A 22,547-nucleotide genomic window follows, 5' to 3' on the forward strand; every position below is an offset into this window, starting at 1 on the left:
TGCGCACTCCCTTTACTTTGTTCATGTACACATCGATGTATTTTCACTTAAAAAGTCAAAGGAGCACCAAATTCTACAATATAGGCAAACAAAAAATACATAATCTCAATAAAATACATTTTAAAACGAACAATAAAATAACAAAAAAGGAAAAACATGTTATATATTTAAGCACTACCAAAAGCAAATATTCACTTCCCATGATTTTCGAGTTAGCTTCGTACACCCAGAGCCACGTAAAAATCAAAATATCAGTCATACTCAAATGACATTTTTCAAACCAGGTACTCTTTCTGATCAAACGCTTCACATAGTGACCATCTGAACCTTTCTTCCTACAAACCCATTCAAATCCATCTAAACTGTTTTTACGTTCGACTAGACGCATATCCCTCCTACATACAGGAAACTTGTAATGGCTACTAAGTAAACCTTCATTTACACACCAGTCAATTAAAGCTCTTTTCTCCTTCGCTCCAAATAGTTCAAAAACTTCAAATTAATCTTACTACATTCGGCCATTCTACCGTCTAAAGAATCAAACCAACACACACACAACACAAAAATGCTTACAAAACATCCCATGATTCAAACTTTCCCAGAATCATGCACCCGATTACGTCACAACTACTCAGGCTACCATAAATGCAACAACTTGGCAATAAATCAAATAACTTCGCCATAATACAAGGGGTACCTTAAAGTCTACTCTACCCAAAAAAATGAATAAAAATGTATCATATAAAAAAAATTAAAGTATGCCAAGCTCTTAAAAACAGTGACATAAAAGAAATACGATGAAAAATTGTTGCCAAACCCATATTTCTAAAAGAATGAAACTATTCAAAATGATGCGATTTCATCAGAAATCTATCAACAACATTAAGAAAGGAAAGTTGTTGCCAAAATCACATTTTTAAAGATGTGAGAAGTATACTCGGAAGCTTCATTTAAAAATTTTTTAAAAAGTACAAAATATTATCATTTTTCCAAAATTCTTTTCATAAAAGCAATCGCAAGGATGAAAGCTTAACGTGTCCAAAAATCAAGGAAAAATAAACTGTACATTTTTATAAATAAACTTTTTTAGAAAAAATCCAGTTGAAAAGGTGTTAAGCTCAGTTTGTTAAATAAATTCGTATTTAATCAATTTATTGAAACATTAAATTTATTTTAAGTTCGTAAAATAGCTAAGTGCCTACGTTTCATGACGATGTAAAAATGGAGTGTGTAGAGTAAAATCTTGCTTTCCTATAGCCCATTATGTCTCAAAATGACGCAATATCGTCACAAAACATAAAATAAAAAATTTTTAATTCTAATTAAAAAAATTAGAATTAAAATTTGAGGTGCACTGGCTCTTGTCTAAATGCACCTATGTACCAAATTTCGTAGCCTTAGGTCTGTTAGCTTACGCGCAGCGCAAACGAAAGACACACGCACAGACAGACTCTTTCTTTCATTATATGTAGAGATTAGTGTAAAATCTCGACTGTGAAATAATTATTGTAAAAAGGTATGAAAGTTTGGCGAATTTTCACCATTGGTTGCAATTACGTCTTTGATTTTCGTTTTTTCTTCTTGTAATAAAACTGCTCCTTTATTTACAATAAGCATAGCTTTATTATAATAAATGTATTTATTCCTGTAAATTATACATTATGAAGAATTCATGAAAATGTAAAGTAGCCTTTGGAAATTGAAATATTTATATATATATTAAAGTAATGTATTGCTTCAATTTCATTCCCCAGGATAAATAAATTTGTGCCAGCATCAAATATTGTAATAAAAATATAAGATTTGCGTTTCTGAAAATTCATTTCAGAAAGCATTTTTCATACTTTTTGAGAAAAGTAGGACAAATTCATACAATACATAATATGAGGATGATAATAAAAATCAGTGTGCATTCATTTTTAGGGGAAAGTGCAGAATCACCCACTGCTTGAAGCATTTTTAAGAATTGCACATACTCTGTATCCATGTTCACATCGACCTATTTTCACTTAAAAAAAATCCTAGAATCGCACAAAAATGGCACAGCACACTCCCTTGACTTTATCTATGTACACATTGACCTATTTTCACTTAAAAAGTAAAGGAAAATTGACAAAAAACCAATTGTTTTTACCCTTGTAAAAAGCGCCAAACAAATAAGTGGGCGATTCTGCACTTTACCCCTTTTTTAAAAACGTACAGAACGAAATAATTATTTTAGTTCAGTATATCTCTTATTTGTCTTTATTATTCAATTCTATGCATTGATGCTGTTGTTTTAGATATACCGTACTCTTCTCTATTTTCTGCTTCATTCTAAAATAACTATAACAGTAACCAAAACTGAACAGTAAATTCAAATATTTTGTACCTTCTTTAAAATGTATAACATGGCTAACATTAACACAAATAAAGTCACCTTCATTTATTAACTGCTTTATAGACAATTTTATGGATCTGCAGCAAATTCTATGTTTATTAATAAGTTATTCCATTTGTTTATGTTAGGTTAGATTCCTGAAAGCTGTCTAAGAATATATTATATAGTACATGGATATTTGTTCATGATTACAGTTTGTATTTGTTCTTAAATTGATAAATAAAAGTTATAGAATGGGTGGTCTTCTCGTAATAAGAAAAAGGATCATGATGTGGTCCCAAGTAATTGTGTTTAGTATTGTAAAATATTCAGTTTCTTTGCAAAAGGAGGAGGATGCATTCATAAAGGTGAACCTTGATGAATGACCTTCATGTAGTGAAGTATCACTTTTATAGCATGATTGGTGAGATCCTACGATGGTACCAACAGCATCTTAGAGGTATCTGCAGCTGAAAAAGAAGACTGTTTAAACCTTTGAAAGCAATCCGGTGAATAACAAATATTACACTGATTCTTGTTGCTTTAGCACCTCCATATGAAATGAAAAGGGTGCACTTTTAACTTTTTAAACTATTTATTTATAATTGTAGAATATTATATATTACCTGTGGTGTTGTTAGGGTGGGGCATCTGTTCCTGGGCTCAGCATCCAAGCAGCGCCAAATTGATGCTACGAAATTTTTTAATGAAATGTTTTCCATTCTTGGCACACAGAAAAGAGCCCAAATTCTTCAGTTTTTCCCGGGCACTCGAATCCTAGCTACGCCACTGAATATTACAGAGAACTGCGCTATACTAGCATAGCTATATTTTTATATATTTTCTATCCAAAAGTGTTGTCTATCGCAAGCTACTAAATACTAAATGTTGACATTTATAAATTATTAAATGTTGCACTCCAGTAGTATAGAACAAGGTTTAACTTTCTGTTGTGAGGACCGCATAATATTTACGAAAACTTTGTGGGAACCCAATAAGCGTTGCACAAGTCCAACACATGTATGAGTGAAACTATCAGTTTCTTCACTTGCACTGTAATATACTATTGTTATTATTGTTATTAACTTTAATTTTTAAAGTAAAATGAACATTCCTGTTTTAAAAAATTGCATTGAAACATTTTCGTTTTTTCTTTGTATTGTCTTATCTCGATCTGTTTTCAGATATATTATGTAAAAATACAGTCAAAAGTCTTTAATCCAGACTCGTCGGGACTTCGACGATTCCGGATTATAGATCATCAGTTAAGATGGCATGCAGAAATTATAAAATTAAAAATATGAAACTGTAATTTATGAAATAAAGAGCAATTATGATCTAAAGCAGGGATGGGCAAACGTTTTCGATCACGGGCCAAAAATCGAAAAAATAAAGTTTGGTGGGCCAAGATGAATTTTTCTAAAATTTTAAAAACAATATACAAGTATTACACTTTAATATATTAATGAGATGAATGAAATTGCGATTTCATTTTTAAAAGTTCCTTATATTGAGGTTCGAAGTGAGATCTACTTCTGAAATAATTCTTTCTAAGGTTCATAGTTGAAAACACTTGTTCACATATATAAGATGAAGCAAACATAGCACTGATTTTCTGAGCATGAGGTATTAAATTTGGGAAACTTACTTTCGATAATGATTTGTAAAACTCTAACTTTGGCATATTTAGAAACAATTGCTTGAGATGATTGTTAGATTGCAACTCAATTAATTCAAGCTGCAAATCTGACCTCACTGCTTCACAATTTACGTTGAATGGCATGGTAAAAATATCCAATTCTGCTTGAATGGCACTGAAATCTTGAAATCTGCGTTCGAACTCAAAATGCAGTTTTTCCAAGCTATCTTCATAATTCTTAAGGTTCTCTTCATTTACTGAGGGTATTGAATTTAACCTCGGGAAATGAGATAAGTCGTTCTTACCTAGCTGCCCAGCAAACATTTTAAGTTTTAGTTTAAAAGCTTTGAGATGTGACCAAATATCATCGATAAATTGATTTTTCGCTTGCATCTTGACATTCAAGTTGTTCATATGACAAAGAAGATCTGTGAAAAATGCAAAGTCTGAAAGCCATTTTGTATCTTCTAACATTTTGCACTCCGCCGAACACTGTTTCTCATGGAAGAACGACACAATGTCGTCTTTCAGCTGCCAAACCCGCTCGAAAACTCATCCTCCACTAGACCACCTCACTTTCATGTAATACAGTACATCAGAGTATTCAGATTGCACTGACTGAAGAAAATCTCGAAATTGCCTGTGAGTAAGCCCACGAGATCGAATAGTATTTACAAGCTTCACGACTGTATCAAGCACAGGTTTCATATTCAATGCAGATTTACACAGAGCATCTTGATGTATAACACAATGTAGAAAAACAACATTGTTCCCGGGATAGTTTTGATTAAAGAGTCCAAGAAATCCAGATTTTTTTCCTATCATATTTGGTGCGCCATCGGTCGTAATATTATTACATATATTTGTTATAGGCACTTTCAAAGTTAAAAGCCCTTCCTGAAATTCACGAAAAATATCATATCCCGTTGTAGTTCCCTTTAAAGAACGCATGCACACCTGTTCCTCAATAATTTCAAAGTTCTCATCAACACCTCTTATAAATAATACTAATTGAGCAGTATCATTTATATCAGTGCTTATGGAACAAAATTTAAACTGGCCAATCGTTGACTCTAATTGTGATGCCAAATTTTTATCGATGGCTTCTATTCTAGAAGTCACCGTTTTTCGAGATAAGCTTACAGTCTCAAAATTATTTTTCTTGTCTGGACATAAAACATCACAAACTTGGAGCATGCATTGTTTAACGAACTCCCCATCACTGAGAGCTTTATTATTTTTAGCAATATTGTATGCTACAACATAACTTGCAAGTGTAGCTGCTTCTTGAATACTGTTTACCTTCTTGAAAAAATTTTGCAGGCCTGATAATTTTTTACAAAGACTTTCTGCATTTTTTTTTTTTTTTTTCCATATTCGGACATTGCTTCGTAATTGGAATTCTTATGCTTAGATGTGAAATGACGGGAAATGTTATATACTTTGAAGACTGCTACAGCTTCATTGCAGATAAGACACACTGGTTTATCTTTTACAACTGAAAAAAAATATTTCCAAGTCCATTCATCATTAAAAGCGCGGCACTCTGAATTACGTTTTTTAGTAGCCATTTTGGGGTTGAAATATTTTACGAATAACCCAAACAAGCACTAGCTACGCTATACTTTTAATAATTTCACCACTATTCACAATGACGCTATATGTCCACAATCTTTCAACACACAATCAATAATATTAGAACTCGTGCCAAAAGAAAAAGGCGCTAGATGGAGCTTAAAAAAATGCGCAGTCTGCCACATGTAAGGTCTAATTCATCCATATTGAATTCTCATATGTCTGCTCCACAAGAAAAAGATAACGCTTGTTGGCGCCAATCTACAGCTATAACTGACAAATAACTTCCGCTTTTAACACTTTACTGATTGAAAACTGCCTGTGTTTGCTATTTCCTTCGATTTATGTTTTGTAGAACAAAAATAGAGAATGTAAACAGATTACCAGCTCTCTGAAAAAAAGGAAGAAAAATATAATATTTAAACAAAGTAGAAAAGGAGATGGATATATAATATATGAATATTTCTTTTAATTTGCCTCTGACCGGCAAATTAAAATTATATCCGCGGGCCCGGATAGAACCTTCCTGCGGGCCGTAGTTTGCCCATCCCTGATCTAAAAAGTATCAAGATTTACACACACACAAAAAAAAAAAAACTTAATATTTATTTGTTTACTTTATTAAACATTTCTTTCAATGCGCGCATGCGTAAAGCATACGTTACGCATAGTTGAAATTAGAAAATTCCAACCAGAAAACTATTTGATGTGTATTCATGATATTTATAATGACGAGGAATTTGATTTAAATCATATCAAAGAAGAAGTACATCGAGATGAAATACTACATTATAAGCCAAATAAAATAAAAACATCTGCCCTGAAAATAAGGATAGTTCTGACAGATCAACTTCCAGTTCATTGCGCGCCGCGATGCCCCCTTCCCCCCCTGCACGTAGAGCAGCGTGAAATTGATAAACAGATTTCGGAATGGTTAGAGAAACAAATGAGCCTTTATCCATTTTTTGCAGCAATTCCGCTTTTTGTTTGATGGACATCGAAACATGCTTTCCCTTTGTAGATCCAGCATCGGAAATTCTATTTGACATAATCTAAGTTCAAGCTTACTTTTATAAAATTGCTCTAACAGTCTGCAAAAAATAATAAGCCGGCTCCAATTCGAATATTAAGGAACAATGCAATCTGCAACATTAACTGAATTAGATAATTTTAGCTTAGCTTATACCGTCCGTTATACATTAAACACGCATGTGTAAATGTGTTATGCGCATGCGCAGAACGTTTGTAGCTTTGAGGTGGTTCGAATTAACGACTTTTGACTGTATTTGGTAATTGTAAAATTATTATAATAAGTTAAAGAAATATAAAAATTGCTAAACATTTTTGCAACTTCTTACTGCAGGTCTGACGACCCACAGTTTAAGAAACTGGTCTATCAAGGTTTCTGAACTGGTGAAATTACCTCCTTAGGGGTAGATGCAATCAGTCTTTTGTTTACGTATTAAGTATTTAATTTTTTTTTATGAATATAAAAAAAAACTACTTTTACTCAAGTTTTGGTATTTATCAACATTTTCTTTATAGTTATTGTTTACTTTTTAAAACATATTAAAAGATAATGTAAATTTAAATTAATGTACATGCATTTTTCTTGTTTTCGAAAGGAGGGGAGGAGAATAGTCTAGCAGTGGTAAAAGAGCTGTATTGAGCCAGAAAACCACTGGTCTAGAGTATACTCTTAATAGTAGTAGCTATGTTTCCATGGTGCTTATAGGCTGGTATCATGGTATCTTTAGAGGGTGGTTTATAAATGATTGTACTGTTAACACCTGTATTTCATATCATCTGTTATCTAAATGCAATTTAAGATATTATATAGAGCAGGGGATTCCCAAACTTTTTCAATACGTGGCGTACTTGCAGTTTTGTTGTTTTTCCACGCCATCCCAGTTACAGTAGTTTATTTGTACTGTAACGTTAATGAGGCATGGAAATGAAAGCTACATTTTAGTGAAAAAATATAATTTAAATTGATAAGAAAACATGTACATTAAATACAAATAAAAGAAACCTTCAATGGCACAATTAGGAAGTCGAATGTGACAGGTGAGCTCGTTCCCCCCACATGGTTTTTCAAATTGCGGAAGAAGGCTTGATACAGCTATTCTCATTTCTTGCTCCGCAATGATTCAAGCGGTATTTGGTCCTTAATGCACTGGCATCTTAAAATCCATTTTCCCATTGATGAGATGTCGCAAACAGAATGAGAATCCTTACAGCTTTAGAACTTAAAGTTGGATATTCAATTTTGATTGAAATCCAAAGCTCCATTAAATCTGAGCTAGCAAATTTCAGAATATTATCTCAAAAGAGTTCAACTAAACTCTCTTTGTCTTGAGAAGTAAAGCACTGTGTACTTAAGAATGAAAAGAACATTAGATCAATATAAATTTCTCTACATATCTTCCACATGGTATTTTGCAAACCAGTCAATGAGGTTTGAGAGGTCTTCCATGAAAAGAGATGGAAATTTCTGTAGAACAGTGACTGTATTAGAAGCTATGTAGAAATGTATAATGAAGAAAAACAGTCTTAAATGCCACAGCCATTCAATTTTTTTTATCCACAGCTGCAGTGTTTTCCTAAACTCTGAAATTTTTTCTACAAGTTTCAAAATGCACATGTATTGTTCTGTAGAGACAGAGTCAAGACACTTAGTTTCTCAGGTATGTCACACTAATATGCTAGTTTCAGCAAAATATTTGGTTTGGCAAAAATGCATGAGACAGAATGCTGCCACGCGAAAGCCATCATGAACTGCAATAAGGCTGTGTTTAACTTCTATGTCTCAGCTTAACTTCTTTAAAATGCTTGCTTTCAGAGGTCTAATTTTTATGTAGTTTACGGCATCTATGCCACATTCCATCGCCAAATTCAACTGAGGATTGAGCGATTTCGATGCAAGTTCTTCCTTGTAGTACACACGGCACTCTGTTTTTCTGCAAATTAGTGTGTGCAGTCCTTCATAGCAATCGAAAACTGATAGAGCACCAGTACATACACCAACACATTGTTTCCAAGCTAAATCACTTTCCATTATAAATTTGTCAAGCATTTCAAATAAGTCGAGTCTTTGCACATCTGATAATACTCTTACAAAACTGAAGAGCTTCAACAATAATATTACCACCCAAGAAGTGTATGTAATGCTTAAGATTTGCATCTTTGGTTCTGTCAATAGCCTCATCTAATTGCAGACCAAATTTATTTCATATTTTCCCTAGCAACTAAACATATGCCTAAGATTTGCATGTTTGTTACTGTCGGTAGCCTTATCTAATTGCAAACCAAATTCATTTCATTTCATATCATTTTCTCTATCAACTAAACACTGAGATTGTGAGCTATACATTAATTCTAATAATAATGTTGTTGGGTAGAGATGCCTTAGAATTGAATTTTCCCACATAATAATTGCTATGTGGAATGCAGATGGTAGAATAAGCTCTTCTGCGATACTATACAGTCTGTATAGTTACGGGGCCCCTTCTTTTTAGCTATGGGGACACTTGTGTCCAGGTGGGCTGAAGGGAGCTTCCAATTCTTACAGTCTGTATAGTATCGCTTTTTTTTTTTTTTTTTTTCAGTTTGCCCCTTACAGAATCCAGCTGTGTATTATTGGGAACCATATGGAATTGTTTGGAACTTTTTTAGTAAGAAGTTGCAGTATTTACAAAAGCAAAGTAAAATATCTTACCATTCATCCTAACTTGGTCGACAAATCTCGTGTTGTTTTTTGTAAGAAGTTGCATTTACAAAAGCAAAGTGGTGTGTTCATTAAACACATTACATTGCTTTTGTAAATACTGAAACTCCTTTAAAAGAAGAACAAAAACAAAAAAAAAAAAAAAAAAGAGATTTTGTTGATCAAATTAGGGTGAATTGTCTTAGATATTGCTTTAGCTTACTTGGGGCCAGTTCCGAGTGCAGAGATTTTTTAAGCAGATATCTCATCTTTGTCTTTCATCATTATTTACTTCTACTGAAGTAAAAAAATCAAAGTAACTCTCCTTGCAGGTACCAGATTTTGACTTCTTTTCTCCTCCAGCAGTTGTCGATGTCTTATCACTCAAACTATTGTTACTATCGGTTTGCTCGTTTAAGGAAATTGTTTCAGTTTATGAAATATTAGTAAAGACTCATCGATTTATTGCAATATTTCATCACGATCACAACATTTTGATAGACATGTAAGACTGTACAACTTCCATGCACGTACAAGTTCGAACTAGCGGTTGCGAGCGGGAAAAAAGAAATGTCAACAGATGCCAATGCAGAGAAGACTAATATAGCAGTCTTTTAAAAAGAAGTAATAAGTGCAAAAATTGTACAAAAATAATTGAATACAAATCTGACACAATAACAAAGAATTATTTCCAAATTGAAAGACAGTGACAGAATAAAAGGGTGCTTTAAGAAATGAAATTGAAAACAAAAATTACTTTAGATTAAAAGGAGAAATAAAAATGTAATATAAATGGCACTAGATGAACAACAGAAATACAAGTATTGAGAAAAACTTGCGGAACTGCTATTTTGAAAAATAGGTAAAAATTAATGAAACATATTAATAAATGTATAATTAATGAAAAATATGGCCGAGCATTCAACGCGCCTTGTCTCTTTATAATGCAAGGCTAAGGGAGCATTATGGTGCCCCTGACTTTACTTCAAGGATGTCAAACTCGCGGACCACAACAAATATTTTGGCGGCCCGGCCAATATATCGGCAAATAATAATATATAATAATAAAATAACATATCAACGAAAAAAATGAAATGCTTACTGCTAAGTAATTAACGATAATTTATTCAGTGTTGTTAGATTACTCACAGCGAGCTGACACACACACACTACTTAAATTACAAATGCGTGTGAGTAGCTTGTGTTCAGCTACCTTCGGCTTTTGGGGGACACGTGCACTCAGAACTTGTACACATCCCCCGATGGCCGAACTCATGGTCTCAGTTTTCCATAGTTTTGTACGATATATTAGTGCATGCATGTGCATGCACTTTGCTTTTTTTATTATTACTTAATTCATATTGCTACGGATTTCATAGTTATTTATTAAATTAGTTTTTTTTAAATTTAGAATTGTAATTAGATTTGCTTCATGTTGCCTTAGCAACGCAGACGATTTTTGAAAAGGCAGCTGCGTTGGAAGGTTAAAAATAGAACAGCGCGTGCATTTAATACCTAATAAATATATATCTCGTAATTGCTGTTGCCATCCACAAAAATCCAGATATTTATAGATGTTTCCAGTATATTCGAGAAATTAATTATAAAGTTTATAAAAGCCGAGAACAAACAACTCATCTCAGTAGTAGCTGTAGTTCTAGCGAACTGTTTGTTTACTTAATACTGTGATTGATTTATAGCGATTTCGCTGTGAGATAGAATTAGTTTCTCTGTTTTGAATTGATTTTTGCTAAACGTTTGACATTTTGTGATATTGTTAGAATATTGTTGAAGAAATATTTCAGCATTTTGATTTATCTCTTGTGGAAAGAATAAATTTTTGTTAACTTTTTTACGTTAACCGCGTTTATTCCAGCCCTTTGTATTCAGTATGTCTATATCAAAACCAAGTGGTAGTAAAATTAAACGAAAAATCGCTGACGAACATAGAATATTCCAAGTCAAATGGGAATTAGAATATTTTTGCTGTGAAATAAAAGATAAAATAATCTGCTTGATATGTAATAATACTATTAACGTACCAAAGTTATATAATATTAAACATCATTATGAACAACACAAATCGAAATATAACAATTACGAAGGATTAATGAGAGAAGAAAAGTTGAAAGAGCTCAAGTTAGGAGTGAAAAAGTAACAGTCCATCTTTAGTAAAGTATGGCAAGAAAGTAAAGCGGCGGTACATGCAAGCTACGTCTTGTCCGAGTTGATAGCTAAACATTCGAAGCCTTTTACTGACGGTGATTTCATAAAGGAATGCCTAATGAAAGCTGGAGAAATTGTTTGTCCTGGAAATGTGAAGGCTTTTCAATCAATTTCATCGTCTCGAAATACAGTTGCGGAAAGAGTTACTGATTTAGCCGCGAAATTAAGTGATCAGATCAAAGCAAAATCATCTAGTTTCGAAAGTTTCTCCATTGCCTGTGACGAGAGCATGGACATTAGTGGCAAAGCTCAATTAGCAGTGTTTCTTCGTTCTTGTGACAAGAATTTTAACATTTTTGAGGAATTACTGGAACTAATACCGATGCCTGGTACTACCACAGGAGAAGATATATTTACTTGTGTTTTTGGACTTCTGCAGAAATACAATCTACCTTTGGCAAAATTAAATTCTGTAGCTACAGATGGCGCTCCATCAATGACTGGGAAAAACAAGGGCTTCGTAGCATTACTAAGAAAAAAACTTAGTGAAATTCACGGTTCAAATATTCATCATATGAATTGCAGAGTCACCAACTCTCCCGATTTAGGCGGGAGACTCCCGATTTTCGACCGCTCTCTTGCCAACCCGATTTACAATATATTTCTCCCGACTTTTTCTTATTCTTAATATTTCTCACGATTTTTATGAAACTTGGCTTAATACTTCGTTATATGAACCAAAAAAAAAAAGTGATTTTGGACGTCTGAAAGCAACTGAATTTTCTCTAGATTATATCTAAAATAAAACCTTGCGAATCAGATGAGAATTTCTGCTTTGTGAGACAGCATACGTATCCAGAAACGTCGTTCTCCAGTTGTCCAATGGGCATCGAGCTCCACTGCATGTCATCTGGCATATATTAGCCAATGAGCACAAAGCAAGCTCAAGGCCGTTGCAAAGAAGATTCTTTGGCCGTTGGGCCGTTATTTGGATGTTCTTTCGTTATTTCGTTCATCTTGTCCTGAGTTGTGTGAGTACACGTGCCTTTGGGAAATAGTTTTAGAAATTATCGTCTTTTGTTATGTCTGCAAGAAAGGTGAAATACTCGAGCACGTTTCAAAAATCGTACACAGTTGACTTTCCTTCCATTATTTCTTCAAGGAAATGTAATAAATTTGCGATGTGTACCATCTGTCGTTGCGATTTTTCGATTTCACATGGTGGAAGGGCAGATGTTCTCAAACATGTGCGTACACAAAAACACAAGGACAACATGAGTTGTTTTGAAAAAAATGAAAAATTAAATTTTTCTTCGGAAACAAAAGACCAAAAAGTGATTAATGCAGAATGTCTGTTCTCTGCCTTTTTACTGGAGCACAACCTGCCACTGAATGCATCGGATCACACTGCAGCTTTATTTAGAAAAATGTTTCCCGATAGTGAAATCGCTAAGAAATACTCAAGTGCAAGGACCAAAACAGGTGCAATTGTTAAAGAAATGGGTTTGAAAAATAAATCTTCAGTTATTGATTGCATTAAAACAGCTCCGTTCTGCCTCTCTACGGATGGAAGCAATAATACCGATTCAAAACTGTATCCAATTGTTGTTTCTTTTTTTAATCCAGAGTCTTCAGAAATTGAGTGCAGTTTACTTTCTGTCCCCACTTTAGAAGGACATTCGACAGGCTTTAATATAGCACAGCTAATTATTAAAACTTTAAAAGAAAATGCAGTCCCTCTGGATAATTGCTTAGCACTTGGTGCCGATAATGCACCAGTAATGGTAGGCTTGAAGACTGGTGTTGCAGGCATCTTAAGAAAGGCAAATTCAGATTTGCAGATAATGAGGTGCACCTGTCACCTCTTAAATTTAGCAGCTGAAAAAGGGGCAGCTTCTTTACCATTAAATGTGGATGAACACATTGTTGATATTTATTATATCTTGAAAGAAGTTCTAAAAGAAAGGAAAAATTGAAACAGTTCCAACAGCTGCATAATACTGAAATAAGAAAAATTTTGAAACGTGTGTACACGCTGGCTGTCTTTAAAGAAATGCTTATCTAGAATCCTTGATCAATGGAACCCACTTCTTGCATTTTTTAAAGAAGAAGTAAATGCTTCGAGAGTTAAGATAAAAGGCTCTATTGAAAGTTATAAAGTACCTAAAGTAAATGGAGATGTAGTTACTACTTCCATTGTTAAAAATAGGTTTGAGAAAAATAAAAGTAATTTCTGCATCATTCAGCAATTCAACTGGCAGTTCTCAAAATAATACTGCAAAATATAAGCGTAAAGCTGATACAAATTTCTCTCAAAATAAAAAAATTGCTCAACACATGAAACATTTTCCGATTACTGTAAGTTTATCTTGTGAAGAACGAATATTTATGTTTTTTTCTTCGGACCTTAACAAAGCTTTTTGCTTTTTTTTTTACAATTCATTTTGCCATCATTCAGTGTTCTCAAAGCAATTCTACAAAGCAGAATTCCATTAATTCATGTTTTGCAATCAATGATTTGTGATCTTTTTAAAGACATTTTATCAAAGTTTGTAAAACCAGTCTGTGTTTTGTCTTGTAATTCTATATATGATGTGACTTATCGTGAAACAGAAAATCGGAAGAAAGATGAAGATTTGGTAATAGAAGCTGCAACTACAAAAGTAGTGGAAGAACTTTCAGAAGAAGACAAAAATAAGTTTTATCTTCATGTTAGAAGTTACTTCTGTCGAGTATGTGATTACATACTACATAAATTCCCAGTCAACGATGAACTGATTTTGCATGCTAAAGTTGCTGATGTTTCTGCTCTAGCAAATGCATCTTTTTCTGATATAAAGTACTTTTTGAACAGATTTCCTGTGTTACTTCATTTAGTCATGAAAGATGATGATATTGATGTTGCTACTGATATATTGCATTCGCAATTTTGCAGTTTACAATTAGAAAAGTTGGATGAAGTTATAAAATCAGCTAGGATTGACACCCAGTGGAGTTTAATTGGAAAATTGAAAGGTGCTGATGGAATTTTAAAATATAGTGAACTCTCTAGAATAATGTTGGCCATCTTGACAGTTCCCCATAGTAATGCGGAGTGTGAGAGGATTTTCAGTGTTGTTGCGAAAACGAGGACTAAATTTAGATCTAATATTAGTGATGACACATTAGAAAAACTTTTATTAGCGAAAGCAGGCCTACGTGGCAATTGTTATGAACAAAATTATGAAGTTTCTTTCTTAACGAAAGCAAAATCTGCCACTGCCCATAACATTTGTATGAAAACTGATAAAAGTGTCTTTTTTTTTTTTTTTTTTTTTTAATGATGCAAGTAATAAAAATGTTTTTTATGTCTAAGGTATTTTTGTTTTGCTTGCATTTAAGACTTAGTAACTATTTAAAGTTAATTCATCATTAAAAACTATATTTTTATCATTTAAAAAGTATTTTTAACATTGTGAAAAATCTCCTGATTTTTGAGTGTCATAGTTTGGCAAGTATGGCATTGTATTATACATCAAGAAGTTCTATGCACGAAAGTAATAAATATGAAGAATGTTTTGTCATATATAAAAAAAAGTTATAAATTTTATAAGATCTCAAGGTTTAAATCAGCGTCAATTCACTGCTTTCTTAAGTGAGTTAAGATAGTGAATATTCGGGTTTGTCCTACTATACTGAGGTATGTTGGTTATCTTGCTCCAAGATTCTCAAACAATTCTGGGATTTGAAAGAAGAAATATGTCAGTTTTTAAAAACTAAAAATCAAGACGTAAGTTTGTTTTACGATCCAATATGGATACAAGATTTATCTTTCTTGGTTGATATAACCGAACACTTAACCGATTTAAATTTATCTTACAAGGAAAAGATCATATCATTACGAACATGTTTGACATAATTAAAGCATTCAAATGTCAACTAGTTCTTTGGGGAAAAACAACTTAAGAATGAAGATTTGACGCACTTCCCGACGTGCAGCATGAACAAATCAAGTTTAGATGATACTTGTTCGTATCAAAAATACGCAGAAAAAATTGCAAATTTAACAACTGAATTTGAAACGAGGTTCAATTATTTTAGCTCCCTCGAGGACAATTTTTTTTTTTTTTTTTTTGGTTTTCTTCGATTTTCTCAATAAGTATTGACTCAGTACCTAGCTGTGTGCAAATGGAGGTGATCGAGATTCAATGCAACTCAAATTTGAAAGCAAAATTCATTGAAGTGGGCGTGCCTGAATTTTACAAATATTTACCAGCCAGGTTTGAAAATACTCGAAAATTCGCATATGAAATTACTTCCATGTTTGGTAGCACTTATCAGTGCGAGCAGTTATTTTCAGTAATGAAAGGTAATAAGTCTCCTATTAGAAACTGTATTAATGATGCTCACCTTGGGTCAGCGTTGAAAGTTATCACTGCAAACAAAATTTCTCCCGAAATAGGAAAGGTAATAGCAGAGAAGAGATGTCAAGTATCAGGACGTAAACATTAAATTTTTCTTGTTCTTTTCTATATAAATATATATATATATGTTTATTATTGTATTCAAAATAAATCTACGTTTCTATGAATATTGATTTTTTTTTCGGCCCGCCTAAAGTTAAACCATGTTTGTTTGGCCCAAGTGTACCTATGAGTTTGACATCCCTGCCTTACTTCATGGTGCCGTGGCATGCACTTTGAGAACCCTTGATACAGAGCATTCCTTATATATTCATCAAAAATACATGTTACTCAAGTTTCTATTGTACATTATCTATACATTGCAGGGGAATACTGATATAATTTAAAACAAGAATGTTTGCCTCACATTTTTAAAAAAGCATGCATTGTATGTTTTCTGAATTCTTGTGTTTTTGGGTTTATAAGGTGAGACTTAACTGTTGGCTTAACTTGCTTGTTAGGGTGAGACTTTTGCTCTTCTAAAAATTATTGTGTAATTTTGTTTGTAATCAAATGTGATATATTTTTTTGTCTTATTAAATTTTTGTTTTCTACAATCATTATTATCTTGAAACTTATTTGCATATTTTTAATTTATGTTTATATAATGAGCATTTGCTGATTCTTGATTTGATTTGATTGACTCAGCCTTAGTAATATTTGTAAATATAAAAGCTATTGGATATATTGTTTTTCTTTTTACTTGTTACTATATCTTCAGTATTAAGTTTTCATTATCTTTAGAAGAAGCTGTGTTATCCTAAAGAAAAAATTGTCTGAACCTTTTGAAAGATGGAAGTTACTTCTACGTCTGCTGTATCTGAAGGTACACCTGCTCAATCAGAAGGTAATTGTAATACATGTCCCTGTTTTCCAGAAAAATAAATCTAAAAGGTTATAAAATAATATTTTTAAAGACTGAATGGATACCATATTATAGCAATAATGCAACCTTGGTTTATATTCTACCATCCAGAAGGAATGTTAATAGTGTGCTGTGAAAGTGAAAAGTCACGTGAAGGTGCACTCTTTGCTAGAAAAGAGGGAATTTACTGTCAAAGGAGGAAAAGTCCCCGTGTCATTGGAGTATCCTGTCATTACATGCTTTTAGCACCTTCGGTTTCCTATGAGCAGAAATTAAGATATATATTGATTTTGAATCTGGAAAACAGGCTTATTGAATTTTTTCATAATTTATGAATTTTATGTGAATAATGCATGCTTTAAAGCTTACTTTAAAAATTAAGATCACTAAAAATCATCGAATTAAATTTTTTATAAGCAATATACTTTTTGGAGTATAGGAAAAATGGTCAGCAAGTTCACCTTATTTGAGTAGGATATGTCCAGCTCATAGTTGATTTAATGTGACATTAACCATTATTGTTAATCATAACAAAAAGGAGAAACCGTTAAACTGCTAAGTCATAAAAAATAAAGCTCAAGAGTTTGGAGAAAAACTTGTTTTTTGTGTGGTTGTTCATCATGTACCAGCGTTACAGGGAAAGAGGTAATAAAGAAAAGGTTCATGAAAGGAATAATTTCGAAGCTGTCTACGAACATACAGAATTAGATTTTAAAGTAACTTGTATTTTCGGTTAAACAGAGGAAAATTTGACACTAGCAATTACAGATGTAGTGCTTAAAAATGCATGTGTGTTTGTTTGGTAGGACTGCATAAGGAGATAGAAAAATTCTTCCATATACAATATAGGAAGCCAACATGCAAGCAGTGTTTTAAACCTATATGTAGTAATTGCATACAAATACAAAGATTTAGAACGTGGTGCAATTGCTTCTTTCAATAATTTTTGCATTTTTACTTAACAGATGGTTCATTTGACCTATCTTAGACTAAAACAAGCTTAAATATTAACATTCTTTTCAAGTAGCATTTCAAGTAGTATTCTTTGTTTAGATAACTGCATGGGGTCTCCCCAAAATTTTATATGTAGTATTATTGTGTTGTCTTTGTTTCCATGTTTCAGAAAATCATATGCTAAGAAAAAAATAAATAAGACTGGTTGTAAGAGATTTTAATCATACTTTTTTTAAGAAATTTTAAAAAATGGCAAGCCCACAGACATCACACTATCAAATTTTTGTTATTTTTATTATTATACTTCCTCCATAATTTTCAGTAAATGAAAGCAGTTATCTTTTAGTCCTGTTGTTATATAGTGGTATATAAAACATTCATTTATACAGCATTTGATTTTTTATGTTTCGCAAAACTATGAGCATTTGAAATTGCTAACCTGCAGATGACTTATTTTATATTCCCTCACTGAATAAATTGCCAAAACATCTTTCGTAAGTTTTTCATCCTTAGCTGTGCTCCAAATGTTTTTTCTTAGCTGAGTCTCATGTTCATGTGTATAGTACTGTTAAATGATACCTATTTAAAATTTTATGAATGTGGTTTAATTAGCTATGTTGTTTGAAGTTATCTTAAATTTGATCAGTTGAAAGGCAAGAGTTTTTTTTTTTTTTTTTTTTTCTTGAGGAATTATTGTTCTCCTCTACTCAAATTAAAACAGTATTGGTCGTGTTAATTCTGTATATTCTTTCTGTTAAAGTAATGTCATAAATTCATCTTTAAATGCCGCAGTTTACAGAAAATGTGTTTATGTAAACTGATTATATACAGTTACAATTAATTAGTGTACTATGGATACTTGTCTTAGGAGAAGGATATCTTCATAGTGGACTTTCTAAGGAAAACTGCCTTGTTTTTGTGTTCTGCATGGAAAAAAACCAGTATATGAGAAAAATCAAGGTGAAATTTTGCATCTGGTTAGCAAATTATCTTTATACATAAGTACTACAACCATTTCATTTTAGTAATGATTTTTTAACATTGTGGTGGTGGACAAATGTTCCCTCCTTATAGAATGCAATAGATATAATTAGAAATTATTCTTTAATTGGGTGGAAATCCTTGAAATTTCAGTTTAGCAAGCAGATTTAGAATTAGTGTGTCTTAAGATATGTTTATGCTTTTTAGGAAATATAAAGGTAGTAGTATAGATTAACTGTGACTAATATTATGTTGGAATAGAAAATTTGCTGAATTAAAGAATTTACACTTCAGGAAATAAAATGGTAGCATACATTAAATAAGACTAAAGAGAAAATTTTCCTTAGAAAGAGGAAATTTTCCTTTTTTTAAATATTCAAAACATGCTCGAATCTGAGGAGTCAAATAACAAAATGCCGTAGTTATCTTTCTCTACATGTGGTTTTTCTTTTAATGTAATTGTAATCATATTTTTTTGCCAATGCTAAATCTGATGGAGAAAAGTTTAATTTCTTTAACTGGACTTAAATGTTACCACCATTTCTTAGCATAAACTGGTAAAAAGGCTGTTAGATATGTCACAGCCATAGTACTGTTTCTTATTCTTTTGATTCTAAGTGCTTCTTTGCCAAGAAATGTCTGATAATGAAATGTTTCTTCAATAACTTTGCCTTCATGCATCCTATAAGAAAGTACGAGCTTAAGTATTTTATGTCATTCTTTCATTTTCATAACATGTACTACTTCACATTAATTAATGTAATTATTTAAATTTTTTTAAAGTTATACAAAATATTAAACTCTTGAAACCGTATAACATTCCTGATATGAAATGTTTCCACTAAGTCAAAATTTTGAATTTAAAAAATACTTAATTGCCTTTTTTAAGTATTTGTACTTTAAGTAATTTTGTGTTTCCAAGAATTTTATTTCTGCATTATTTTTTAATTTTGAATATTTTTTAGAAAATGTTGTGGAAAAGTCTTCAAAAGATGCCACAGAAAATGTTGCTGAGTCTCCGAAAGATGCCACAGAAAATGTTGCTGAGTCTCCGAAAGATGCCACAGAAGGTGTTGCTGAGTTTCCGAAAGATGCCACAGAAGGCATTGCTGAGTCTACGAAAGATGCCACAGAAGGCGTTGCTGAAGACAGTAAGGTATGTTTCATAAATTTTCTTGCATATTATTTCAATTGAACATTCAGAAAAATTTTGATGCCATTTCAGCTTTTGTGTTTAATGTGTCACAGGGATCTTTTTGCATGCATAGGCCTTGAATCACAGGGTATCCTTTATACTAATCTGATATATGAAATTTCTCATTCGATATGGCTCTTTGCAAATAAATTTCTGCTAAATGGAAAAAAAGTAATAGTGTTCTATCCAAAGGCTGTGTTCCCATAGAAATTACTGTATTTCATCATTTCCACTTATTATGCCTTAACTGTTGTATGACAGTTGTTGCAGAATTTTAACACCAATTAGACTGCTGTTATTCTTATAAAATCTACATAATATTGATATGTTTCACAATGTATGTGCTAGCACAACTGTGCTGTGAATCTTTAATAGCCTTTGATAACATTTGACTAAATGCTTCCAGCATCAAGAGCAATCACTTCATTTAATAATTATGCCCTTACTTGTGTACTGAATACAGGACTGTGATTTCATTCTGTTAACCTTGATTACTTCAGTATTTAATTAGATTGTTATCTAGTTGTCTGCGAATACTTAAAGTATCAAAACTCTCATTAGCTTGTAGACTGAAATCCATCAAACTCTTTTTCTATACTTTCCAAAGTACCTTACAAAAAATTGTATAAAATGTTATATACTGTGTGGAACAAAGCAATGGCAACTTCAGTAGTGTTGCAAGTGCTAATGAAAAGGCATTAGCTATCTTAGTTTCCTGTCAACAAGTTAATATTCAAATATTATATACTGTGGAAAAAAAAAGGAATCAAAACAATTCCTTCAGTGCTAATGAAAGGACATCTTAATTTCCTATTAACCCTTTCAGGATGGGCGTCCCATATATGCATTCCTTAAAAACGTCTCTTACAGCCGGGCGTCCCATCCACGCATCAGTAAAGATCACATTCAGAGGATGGGTGATGCGTAGAAGCATTTTAAGGTGGAACGTTTTTCTGAAGGCCACTAGATGGCATCCTGTGTCCATACTTTTGAAATGAACACAGTTTTAGGTTCCCGACCTAGAGTTTGATATATTCTGCTTGACTTTGGTATTTTACTCATCAGCTGTTCGACGGTGGGCAGAGGCAAAGCGTAAACAGAGGTGGGCTCTTTAAATTGCTGCGTGCTAATGAAAACATTCTCGTATCTGATTTATATCCAATTCCTTTTTTTATTATATTTTTTCCTCTACTATGTACGTTCTTTTAGGGTTACTGTGCGGAGTTTTTTTATGTTTTGCATTGCCTTCAGATATATTTCCGTTCCTTTTTTTTATTTAGGAAAGCCTCACCTCCAGTCTATTATGGCGGGAAGGCGCTATTTATCAAAAGGAAGAATACCCTAATATGGTTAGTGAACCATGTACTAACGCAAATGAGAGTACTGTTTCATTTTCTAAAGAGTTAAAAAGTGATACTTTTTCTAAGAGTTATAAAGTGATACTTCTCTGTGCTTCGAGATTTACCACACTTGTTTTCATTTTAAATTTTGTGACTTCTTACTGTAAATAGTATTTATTGTGTTCTTTTTATTAATTTTAAACTTAATTGATGGATTTTATCAATTAAAACTTTGGAATAATTTGATTAGCGCTTCCGAAAATTATTTTAGTATATTTTCATGTAAAATAAAGAAAAAAAGGTTTTAAGGGCTAATTTTAACATATATAAGAGCTCAAGTAATAATTTAAAATGATACCAAAAATTACAATGCTAGAAGCGAAACTTTTGTTTTTCTGATTTTTGTTATAAAATTAGGCTTAGCGATGCAAAACCTCCGTCCTGTACGGTGACTGCCTTCGATTCTCTTCCGTCTCGCACGAGCGTCTTGTTTAAGACGCTTTGTTTAAAGGTGCGCCGTCACAAAAAGGTTAACAATACCCCTCAGGGGCTCACTTTTTTTGTGAGTACGAGGTGTGGCAATCCTGTGGTACTCTAGGCCTTCAGGGGATCGATCATCTTGGTAAGATGGGTGTCACGATCCTGGAGCCACAGTCATCTATCCTCTTTTTCATCTCCTCTGAGCTGAAGCTTTTTTCCTTCCATTCTCGCCTGTGGTTTTCCTCTTCGGAAGTTGGGGCTTGTCATGAGAGACTGGAACAGCTCTTGTCTATAGTCTTTGAGTGACGAGAAAACTGCCCATGTGTTTGCTGTGCGTTGAGACCTGTGTCGCTGGAAAGGAGGGTCTGGGTACTGTCCCCAACACACTGCTTTTGTCTCTGCTTTCAGCTAAAGGGGTGGCACCCTGTCATCCTCATGGGTGTGAATCGGCTGGTCACTAGTCCTTGTGTCAGTGGCTTGGGGTAAGCTCTCAGGAATACCTGCTTTCAGGAAAGACAACTGTAGGGCTTCAGTTTGCATATAGGTCTGGCTAGCCCTAACAGGAATCAGTGTTCCCTTGTTAGGCTTCGTGGTGGGTGGGGGCGGTTGAACTCGAATATTTTCCCCCAATATGGCAAATTCTAATATATATCTAATAAAAAACTTTGAAATCAGTCAAGTAGTTCCAAGCACTAATTCTGAAAAGTCAACTGTTAAAATAGTATGTATCGATGCAGATGTGAGCAATTCTAACAATAGTCCACGTTTCCTTGTAGTCTAAAGCCCTTCTGGCGAAATGCAAAAGATATCTCCATTCGTAATTAACAAGTATATTCATTTTTCCA

General features: G+C 32.9%; 1 protein-coding gene across 2 annotated transcripts in view; it reads left to right on the plus strand.

The window, feature by feature from the left end:
* LOC118204927 (uncharacterized) overlaps window positions 1-22,547 on the plus strand; it is a 42,493-nt gene that overhangs the window by 1,220 nt on the left and 18,726 nt on the right. The window contains exons 2-4 of one of the 2 annotated variants that reach the window (XM_085809265.1): window positions 16,632-16,734; window positions 19,653-19,843; window positions 21,163-21,231. In XM_085809265.1, the coding sequence (XP_085665391.1) occupies window positions 16,680-16,734; window positions 19,653-19,843; window positions 21,163-21,231 (315 nt within the window). In that variant the 5' untranslated portion in view covers window positions 16,632-16,679. The remainder of the gene's footprint in view (window positions 1-16,631; window positions 16,735-19,652; window positions 19,844-21,162; window positions 21,232-22,547) is intronic. The other variant, XM_085809266.1, reaches the window with a different exon arrangement.

The sequence above is a fragment of the Stegodyphus dumicola genome, chromosome X2, assembly GCF_044657685.1.
Source record: "Stegodyphus dumicola isolate Sdum_Otavi_A_Nest chromosome X2, ASM4465768v1".
NCBI lineage: Eukaryota > Metazoa > Arthropoda > Arachnida > Araneae > Eresidae > Stegodyphus > Stegodyphus dumicola.